The sequence below is a fragment of the Pygocentrus nattereri genome, chromosome 1 (assembly GCF_015220715.1).
Source record: "Pygocentrus nattereri isolate fPygNat1 chromosome 1, fPygNat1.pri, whole genome shotgun sequence".
NCBI lineage: Eukaryota > Metazoa > Chordata > Actinopteri > Characiformes > Serrasalmidae > Pygocentrus > Pygocentrus nattereri.
The window spans coordinates 29,480,316-29,490,478 of record NC_051211.1 but is presented as its reverse complement, the minus strand read 5'-3'; the positions used below and the strand labels follow the sequence as shown (position 1 = coordinate 29,490,478).

The following is a 10,163-nucleotide window of genomic DNA, read 5'->3' as shown; positions in this document are numbered from 1 at the left end:
TATAGTGCACTCATTGCTGACACAGAAATTCAGCTGCAAGCAGCCAGACAAGAGTCGCCATGGCCACTGCCTGGACAGAGCAGTGGAACTGCGTTCTCTAGAGTGATGGAGTTCTATCCAACACTTTTGGAATTCAGTGATGCAAAACTCATCAACCATCATCAGTTGGATAAGATGTCGACCTCACTAACTTACACTCTTATGGCTGAGTGCAATCAAGTCCTCACAGCAATGTTTTAATGCCTAGGGTGAAGCCTTTATAGAACAGTAGGGGCTGTTACTGCAGCAAAGGTTGGACAAATTTTAATACCGTTAATTTCAGAAGAAATGCTGGATGAGCATGTACCTACAACATATGGTGTAGCTCTGAACAAATTTCCGTGCATATAAAAATTTTAATAAATAAAAATAATAATTTAATAAAAATTTAAATTTAGCTGAATACTCTTATATTTTTAGTGCATTTCCTATTCATGGAAAGCCAAAAGGCAGAAGTCAAACCAAGGACATTTTAAAGGAAAATGTATTGAGGAGACGAGGGCTGGGCAATACAATGTACCCGTTAAGAAAAAATAAACACTGTAGAAGACCATGCATACCATGATACAGACACTAGTTTTCCATAGTCTGTAACTAAGATGATCAGGTTTAGTCAACTATTACCTCACATCCAGAACACTGGTAACGTCCAGAATCAGAAACTATGCATTATATTGAATGCGTTAAAAGTAAAGTAAAATTGTTTAAAAAAAAAAAATTGCGGGCGTTCTGATTATCCAGTTATTAAACTATACATTGCTGATGTGAAATTTACATATCTGCCTTTTACCCAGAACAAATGTATGTACTATTACAAATTAAACTTTAAAAATAAAAAATAAGACTTTCAGTGTACAAAATTGAGAACACTTAGTCAAATCATATCTTTTGTTGGTTGTCTTGGGTGAAAGCAAAGCCCTCTACAGAGAACAAACTTAAATACGACATTTCTGCAAATTTGTGCACAATTCCTATTAATTTGTTGAGTTTAACATTTTAGGAATAAAAAATAGAAATATACTATAAACTGCAATAACTTGCTCAGGCCACTTTTTATTGTCATTATTTTTTGCCAATATGTAAACTGAGCAATCAAACAGTAATCACACATTAAATGTGAAGACATGTGTTCCCTGTAGAAGACTTTCACTTATAAAGTCAACAAAACATGTAATTTCATCAGAGGCGCCCAAACCTTTGTGACTGTATATGTAAAATGGATAGAAACAAATCACTTTCACAACAGTGGTAGCAGAGGCAATTTTCACATCATCATGCAACAGATCATTTGTTAACACATAATCTGTGTTGCCAAGCCTCAGAACTGTACAAATGCATATGCCATTCACATGTGTAGGCATATGATTAACCAGTTAACAGGACAAGGTCGTTCAACCAAGTACTTGAAAAGCCAAAAAGAGGAAGAAAAAAATATTAAATTCTCAGCTGATGGATGTGAGGATGTTTACAGATGAATTTATTTTTCTGTTTTTGCGGTGTCCTTTAATTACAGCTACATTGTATCAGCTTCAGTTCAGGTATTTCACTTAGTAGTAGTGTCTCACTGGATTATGTTAAATCTGTGTACTCACTTTTCTTTATAAACCGCTAAATACATATTACAAATTGTGCAAATTTAATTCTAAGTACATTCCTTCGACAGTTTTGCTCGCTCCCCACTTTTAGAAGCAGTGTGAAACGTTAAGAGGTGACGATATACACTCTTTAAAAACAACTGTGGCAAAAAGCAATTTTAACTTGATACTACAGAAGATATTTAGAAGAGAGTGGTCCTGAGTGGGCTGGTGATGCCACTTTATGGCAATTAATTTAAATTTCTATATGACAATTCACTTAAATTTCCACAGTTCTAAGTGATTCCAGGTACAATACCAGCTTCAGTCAGCCTAATATGTTAACATTTTATATTTAATAATGCTCATCACACATTGTGGCACCAATGTTGCTGTGGTAAATTCCCCAAAAATGAATTGCTTTCAGTAATAAATAGGTGGACCTTGATGTGGAAAAACATGAGAACATGTGCCCTAAAGAATCTTTATACTGAGCTTTTTTAAGAACCATGGAACCGAAAGGTCCTTAAAGAACCTCTAAATTCAAAAGGTCCTTAAGGGAGCCAAAGTGGCTCTTCTATAGCATCACTCCAAAGAACCCTTTATGACATCAGTATTTTTAAAGAGTGGAAATCAGCGGGTACAAAGAAAAAGTGTTGCAACAAAAGGCATGAAACTTGTCTACATTTAGTAAAAGTCACATTAAGAAATGGAAGACAGAGTGTGAGCAGCTTGGAAAAAAGAAATATATCAGATAAGAAACACCAGAGCAAGATTATTTCAGCTCAGGAATGAGCTGCGACCAGCTGATATTGGCCATGCCCAGGTCGTCGTCCTCCAGGGCAGAGAAGCTGATGTCCACAAGGATCTTACTCAGACTATCGTTCATGGTGTCCAACACCAGACCCTCAGTAAGAGAGCGGTTGGCAGCCCCCACTTGGAGCTGGCGGGAGCAGCTGGGCATGTTATGGAGCGGTGAGGGCCGGCTGCAAGTGAGGAGCTCACGGGGGGAGCTGAAAAGCGGCAGCTCTTTGAAGGGTGTGCTGTTTAAACTGAAGGTAATGTGCTCATGCCGCTGTGGAGTGTGCAGTGGGCCACTGGGCGTGCGGATGGGGCTGAAGTCTAGCACCTCTTGGCTGCTTTTACCCAGCGGCGTAATCCTCCAGGGTTCAAGAGCTGTGGGTGGCTTACTGGGTGTGGAGGAAGCTGGGTGGCTGCTTTTGATGGGAGTTTTGAATGTGTAACCCCGGGTGGGGCTTTCAGGCTGTGGTTCAGGGTGAAGCTTCTGGGACTCTTGCTCAGCGTCACGTGTATCCTGGCAGGCGGAGTTGTCTGATACCACACCAGAGTCAAAGAAAGTGCTGTCAGAGAAAAGCAGGACAGGCTCCTCATTGGATGGCAGGACCAGTCGCTGTTTACGACGAGAGCTGCTGGCCTCCCTTCGTCTGCCACTGCCCAGCAGAGCCTTAGGGGGCTCAGAGTTGATAGGAACACACATGGGCTCTTCCTTTATCTTGTCTGGGGTTAGAGCACAAGACTTCACTGAACTGGAATCACTCGATGGAACCTTTCAACACATCACCAAATGACTTGGTTAAAGCAATAGCTCATCCAAAAGCTGAACAATAATAACCTTCTTCCAAATGTAGTCAGAGGTTTACATCTTTACCTTTCAACTGGGACAGGAAGCCATCTTGAAGCCTCAATATTTTCAACACTTTTGCTCATAAGGCACACTGATTTCGAGTTAATGTAGTGTAGTCTACTGTGTAAATAGAGCATATGCTATGACTAGCTGTCCTGGTCACAGTTAACAAGACTAGCATAGCTAGCACATAGTGACGTTGCTAAAATCTTTAATTATAATTTTTAATCCCACATTTTGTTTACTATACATATAACATCAAATCACAGCAAGGAGGGCCTGGGTTCGATTCCCCAGCCGGGCGACCAGGGTCCTCTCTGTGTGGAGTTTGCATGTTCTCCCCGTGTCTGCATGGGTTTCCTCCAGGTTCTCCGGTTTCCTCCCGTGCTAAATTGCCCCTAGGTGCGAGTGTGTGAGTGACTGTCTGTGTCTATCTGTCTGCCCTGCGATGGCGACCTGTCCAGGGTGTATCCTGCCTTCCGCCCGAAGACTGCTGGGATAGGCTCCAGCACCCCCCCGCGACCCTGACGGAGAAGCGCCTTACAAAAATCCATCCATCCATTTTCTATTAACATTCATTATGGGGTATTCTTTAGTTGATGTAGGAAACTATACACAAGTGTCTCACTTTCCTGCAATGCAGCAGGAAAGATCAATTTTTCTGCTTAACTAACACATCATAGGTGACGTTCTAAAGAGGTGATAAGGCTCTTTTAATGTATTTCTTGCAGTTGTTCATTGAAATGCCCATTAGGGTTGTACATTATTGACACAAAATGCAACTCTGATCATCTAAGACAATATGTTGGTGGGTTGATTTTGGGGCCAAATTTGATCGTTCATGAAACTAGCGCTTTAATGGTGTTCAATTTTGTTTTTACCACAAACTCAGTCCCTATATAATAAGCCTTTACCTTAGGGGCTATGCGGACCCTCTTCCCTCCTCCAATGGAGCTGGCAGTGGAGGAGATGGTGTCGTGCTGCGGAGTGGATAGAGGGAGTGGTGCTGAGGAGGGCAGGAAAAGCGAAGGAGTCAGAGGAAGCTGGATGGGTACCAAATATGAGTCTGTACGAGGCAGGAGAGGCTTCATCTTCCTCTCTAAAGAAAACGTAGATGTTACAAGAAAGAAAGAAAAAAGAAAACAATAAACAAATCAATAAATTAATTTAAAAAAAAAAAACAAAAAAAACACACAACACTACACCACTTCACTTACTTCCATTGGGCTGGTACTACTAATTCTATTAGCACACAAGTCATCTCAGGATTATTATAACAATAAATCAAGTAATCTGTGATTTAAAATGCATATGTTATCTCTGTAGGCAACAATATCCTAAATGGAGCCTTTCAAAAATTCCTGATGTAAAGAAAATGACAGCAGACATTTATTTATTTTTTTTTTACGTACCTGTGCTACCAGCTGGTGCAAGTCTCTTCTGATCAGGCACAGCTCGCTTCTGTTGCTGTGAAAAGACAAGTTTTGTTTACTTTTCCAGGTTCTTTATGCCACAGTAGCGTAGTTACCAGCCGTAACAGAACTCAGTCACTGCCCGAGCGAAGCAAAAAGTATGCTAATCATAGAAACAGAAGTGGTAATAATTGCAGAGATGAACATGCTCCAGCTTGAACACTCCTGAAATGAAATCAGTGCATCTTGAAGAAGGTGATGGAGAGATGTGTCGTCCCTGTCAGACTGCAGTGAAAGGCATGGAAAAGGTAAAGTTAAAAAAGGTCTTACTTGTGGGTCACAGACCTGCACAGTCTGAGGGTAAGGGGAGGCCGCTGGGTCAACCACAGGCTGTGAGGGGGTTGGGAAACAAGAAGCGTGGCCACATTTGTGAGAAAATAAAAGTAAGGCAAACAATATAATACTATACTTTTAAAAATAGTTATACAAGCACCATAAAGGGTTTCGTTATTGTTATGATGTCACACTTGTAACAACAGAAGAACCCTTTTTGGTGTGATATAGGACTATTTTCAGACAAATACAACACAATCTCCATGAATCTGAAGATTTCACCATTAAAAAACAAAACAAAACACCACTATTAAGCATGTAGATGGTTCTTTGAATCCTCATGGTACTGTCTTTACAAGAACCCTTAAAGAACCAAATATTTAGCACAAAATTACTAGGAGTGCACAATCAAAACAAGTCCAAATTCAGAACCCGATTTATTTTCACTTTGGCTGACCTGACATTATTTTTTGATACAAATGTTGCAAGACAGTATGCTGTGAATCAAATACAGCTACAAATGTTTGCATTTGTTGTGTGTTGCTTTCAAAAATAAATATACATAAAAAAGGAAGAAATAAGTAGAAAAAACACTTATGGTTTTTGGTCGAATGGCTAAAAAGAATCTGACTTTGCCTTAAAATTCATGACTGGCGCACCCCTAAATTTTACGTGCTTAATTTGATTACAAACTAATTTATGTAATACTAAGTGGTCTCAACCATGGATATACAGCCAGTGATGATCCTTACCTTATAAACCTGGTCTAAAGTAAGACAACGATTTGCCTCTGGTCGAATTGTCCAGTAGGAGATTTTGCCATCTGGTGTGGTCTCCCGGACAAACATATCATGCAGAGAGAGGTTATGCCGAATGGAATTCTTAAATAAAAATAAAACAAACAATAATAATTATAAAATAAATAAATTACAATAACAATAATTCAGTTAATGAACCACAAGCTGTTACAAGTCCAAACATGCAATAATGAATTGTAGTAATGAATGTCTGTTCTGGCCTTAAAATGACAAAAGTTTGCTTTAAAGACAAAAATTACATCATGTTTTGTTTCATTTTAATAAAAAGGGGATAAAATGTTGAAGAAAGTTACAATTACTACATTACCTTCCAACCTGGTTTTGCCACATTCCGAAAGTATGGGAAGTGATCTTCTATCCAATTATAGATTTCCTTCAGAGTCATTCTCCTTGTTTTCTTGCTGTTAATAGCAAACTGGATCATGGCCATGTAAGAGTAAGGTGGTCTTTCTGACAGAGGGTTTTTAACAGCACCCACTTCTTCATCAGCATGCTTTGGCTGAAGGAGAAGACAAAACACTGATTTGAAATAGTGAAAAAAATGTTTAGATCTGTAAGTAGAACATTAAGATTAAATCTATGACTTATTATGAAACACCATGGAACAACAGTAAGAAATCTAACAAACAGCTAACTTTTTTGGTCATTCTGCACTTCTCAGTATGTACCTGCTGAAGCTGTGGATTCTCCTTATTGGAATCTTTCCTTTCCAACTTAGGGTCTAGGACATCTGTGCTCATTCTCCCCAGCCACTGGATATTTGTCAGGCTGGTGTCTAAAGGACTGCAGTCTGCTTCTTTTTTCACTGACAAAATGAAAAATGTGACAGTGATCAGGAAATGTATACAGTACAATGAATGACAAACATACAAACATAAACAAATCAATAAAGTAAAAATACATAACTCATTATTTAAATGGTTTATTCGACACATACTAGGTTTACTAGAATCCACCACAATGTCTGTGGTTACACCTCCCTCAGGACCAACAGCAAGAGTCTGGCTGCTTTTGCATGAGGTTTGTCCAGCCTCTGATGAGGCACTGAAGAAAGGATTGGCTCCATCCTCCAGACTACTGCTTCCACTCAGTAAAATGAACTTGTTTGGCCCCTGTGGGCCACACTCCTTCCCTTTGGCAGTCAGTGCACCAATGACACTTTGAAGATCAGCAGTCTTTGGAATGACCACTACCTGTGTGTCAGGCATAGTAGGATGGTCCATGATGCAAATACCGTGAGGAAAGGACTGCGCGCTTGGCGGTGGGGCAGCCTTGGTCCGTGGCCCATCACACGCCTCAATGTGTCCACCAAGTCCATTTCTCTGAAATGGCAGTTTCCTCCTCTTGAGGATTATGGGCCTCCTGGGACTCTCCCTCATTCTGTTCATATCACAGCGACAGGATTGTCGTGGCCACTGGCAGTCTGGAGAAAAGGAAAACGATCCCACCATTAACATTCTATTATGAAAAGCAGGAAGAATGATAGCCAGATAGCAACATATCGAGCTATCTGACCTGAGTGTCAACAAACTGAGCAGTCGTTCGATCAATCGATGTTAGCTGCTATCAAATATCTGCAGGGAGGTGCGATGCCAGCGTAGGGATAAAACAGCTGACCTTGGTGGAATATCCAACGTTATTTATCACACTACTGTTGGAAATTTAACTTACTTACTCTAAACTTAGAGAAAAACTAGCACTTTTGAATATAAGCTAATCGTGTGACGTACTTTGTTTTGGAATATAATACCGTTAAAACCCGAGCGTGTTGTTTGGATCAGTCACTGCGCGCTTGACCTCATGTTTCCACTTGTTAAACATTTTGCTGTTAAGGAGCCAAGCTAGCTAGTTAGCTAGCTTCTGAATACGCTAAACAACCTTACGTACGCAGTAACCTCACAAGACATGCTAACGCAAAATCAGTACCTCGCTAGTATCTAACGATAACTGCCCAACATCTGATTCATACCCGTTCTCATATGGTCTACTCTAATCCCAACTAAGGGTGAAATTAAGTATTTGCACTTGCACGGGGTTCAAACTGCCACTATTGTTAGCAACAACAGCTATGTCGTACAGTCTAAGACAAAGAGCGCTAGTTAGTACCAGCTGGACTCGCGACACCGTTTGGCTCAGCAGCTAACGCTAGATAGGTTAGCGTATGTAGGGCAACATGTTCACAAAGTCAGTTTTCACGACTGAACCGAACTCGAACCACTTAATAATAGGCAGTCAATATTAAGATAAGCAAACCTTCATATTACGCCAGTTCTCAGTTAATCATATGTCCTTGTCTTGTCGTTCTGAAAAATCAACCGGATCAGATCTGTGAACAGAAATTCACCGTCGCGTCTAAAGCACAGGCAGCACAGCAGTTTGAATTTTGGCGCAGTGCTGCTGTTTTCAATCACGTGATCGTGGTCTGACCAATGGGTTTGAGCGACGCTGGTCGTGTCTGTGTGGGGAACCAATGAGAGAAGAGTACAGAGCAGTACGTGTCCGAGACTGGGCTCGATTTCACTTAGAGATACAAGAAAAAAAAAATTATATATAATGTTTTCAAATATAATAGCCTACATTGTGTATGATTCGCAGTGGGATGAGCAGAACATGGACCAACGCTGCTAATGTGTGAGGATCAGCCGTACGTTAGTTTTGGATTTTGCACTAAAGGACTTATTACTTCTCTCAGTATGCTAACGTTAGCTTACAACATGTTGTACCTTTTTTTTGTTATGTGCTATAAATAGATCTCTTCTTAACAGGAATCAACCAACCAATCAGTCAGTCATATATTATAAATGGTGTTTCCCCCACTTTTGAAAACAGGGTTATCATGACTTCTCATGCCTCGCCAAACACGAAAAAGGACTTTGCTGAATCCGCAAAAATCTCAGCTGTTATTTGTAGAGCAACACCGAAATGGACCGAGGCATGACTATGGACAGCAGTTACGAAGTGCCATTAATCCGAAGTCCTTTGTATCAGAAGAATCACGGCAAAGCATCGCGGTTTCCTCTTGGGTAAGTATGCATGAACCCAAAATCAATGATTTAAATAGGGTTTGATTATATAGGTTGTGTTTGTAAACAGTGGAAAAAAGCTCTGTTTGCCTGACGATTGGGGTAGAGGGATTGTATTTGTAAGATTAAATACCTAAAAGGTGCTATATGAATACGAAAGAAAACAATATTGAGGTTATATAAACAAAATTAGCTGTACAAATTTCTGAATGTGACTAAAATATGCTTTTGTCTGCTGCAGGTGTCTCCACAGTTTACCTCAATCAAAGACACAGCAGTCAGACGAGGAGGACGTGGGAGGAAGAAGAATCGGCTCCCTGCAAACACGATAAACACAACATCTATTTTGTCTTTGCCTCAAGTTAGAAGAAATACTGTTTGCAAATATTCTGCTTTGTCATTTGAGACAAGCACATCAATCCCACAGAGACAAATCCAGCACAAAAAGACTGCTGCATGTGCTGGGGAAACTCCAAAAGCTCAAAGTGATATTGACAAAAATTTTTCTCCAAACAACCAGATTGAGGTTCCTGCAGAGGTTTCAAGACTGACTGCTTCAATCACCGCAAGAAGGCAGATAACAGCTACATCAGAAGCTACAGTAACCCATTTTAGGACCTCAGAAATGGTGGAACCTCGTGCTTCCATAGTTGGAAAACAGAGGACTGTTGACTTTGTTCACACACCTTCATCAAAAGGGAACTACACACCTGACACAAGTACTGTTTTCACCCCTCCTCATGTAGAGACTCCGGAAATGGCACATAGTGAACACTGCCGTTCGTCATCTGTTCTCCACCTCCTCTTTTCTCCAAGTCAGTCAAAGACTCCTCCAAGAACTCAAAGCTTGGGCCTGTTAGTGAAAGAAACACCAGAGAGAGACTATGGTTTGAAAGTGACTTGGAGAAGGAGGAAAAATATAATGAAATTACTTACACAACGACGTCAGCTCTTGGTTAGTGAGGCAATGATCAGCAATCAGTGATTATAAGTTGTGATTAATAAATGAAATGCTTTTTTTGTTTACTATGACATACTGTGTAAAAGACCACATATTTGCACTTTTTAAATAATGATTTGTGCTACATATAAAAAAGGTGATCAAAGGTGTTTATTTTATGGGTGTTGAGCTAAAGGTAAAAAATTGCATTTTTTACTAGTAATTCTGGAATATTTAATATTTAAAAATATCTCAGTGTTAAAAGCCACAATCTTATCAACTGTTGTTTATGCGTAAAACACTAAAATAGGCAATATAGAGCTTTACTGTCCTTTGTACAGTAAGAAACATTTGAATTGGCACAATGAGGTGAAACTTT

The 10,163-nt window shown here is 40.0% G+C and overlaps 2 protein-coding genes across 6 annotated transcripts; one reads left to right on the top strand and one right to left on the bottom strand.

The window, feature by feature from the left end:
- Window positions 1-1,495: 1,495 nt before the first annotated feature.
- On the bottom strand, window positions 1,496-8,229 carry foxm1 (forkhead box M1). Of its 4 annotated transcripts, none has more exons than XM_017724041.2 (9): window positions 8,166-8,229; window positions 6,759-7,244; window positions 6,490-6,626; window positions 6,129-6,320; window positions 5,756-5,884; window positions 5,001-5,060; window positions 4,671-4,725; window positions 4,173-4,357; window positions 1,496-3,180 (listed from the first exon to the last, which is right to left on the bottom strand). In XM_017724041.2, the coding sequence occupies exons 2-9, from the start codon at window positions 7,207-7,209 to the stop codon at window positions 2,389-2,391; spliced, it is 2,001 nt and encodes a 666-aa protein (XP_017579530.1). In that variant the 5' UTR covers window positions 7,210-7,244; window positions 8,166-8,229; the 3' UTR covers window positions 1,496-2,388. The 4 variants fall into 4 exon arrangements, with proteins under 4 accessions (XP_017579530.1, XP_017579531.1, XP_017579528.1 ...); XM_017724042.2 differs by having other exon boundaries at window positions 5,016-5,060; window positions 8,075-8,210; XM_017724039.2 differs by having other exon boundaries at window positions 8,075-8,209.
- Window positions 8,230-8,326: 97 nt separating this feature from the next.
- Window positions 8,327-9,954, top strand: rhno1 (RAD9-HUS1-RAD1 interacting nuclear orphan 1). 2 transcript variants are annotated; one of them, XM_017724018.2, is made up of 3 exons: window positions 8,327-8,465; window positions 8,651-8,844; window positions 9,086-9,954. In XM_017724018.2, the coding sequence occupies exons 2-3, from the start codon at window positions 8,668-8,670 to the stop codon at window positions 9,827-9,829; spliced, it is 921 nt and encodes a 306-aa protein (XP_017579507.1). In that variant the 5' UTR covers window positions 8,327-8,465; window positions 8,651-8,667; the 3' UTR covers window positions 9,830-9,954. The 2 variants fall into 2 exon arrangements, with proteins under 2 accessions (XP_017579507.1, XP_017579508.1); XM_017724019.2 differs by having other exon boundaries at window positions 8,332-8,452.
- Window positions 9,955-10,163: the final 209 nt, after the last annotated feature.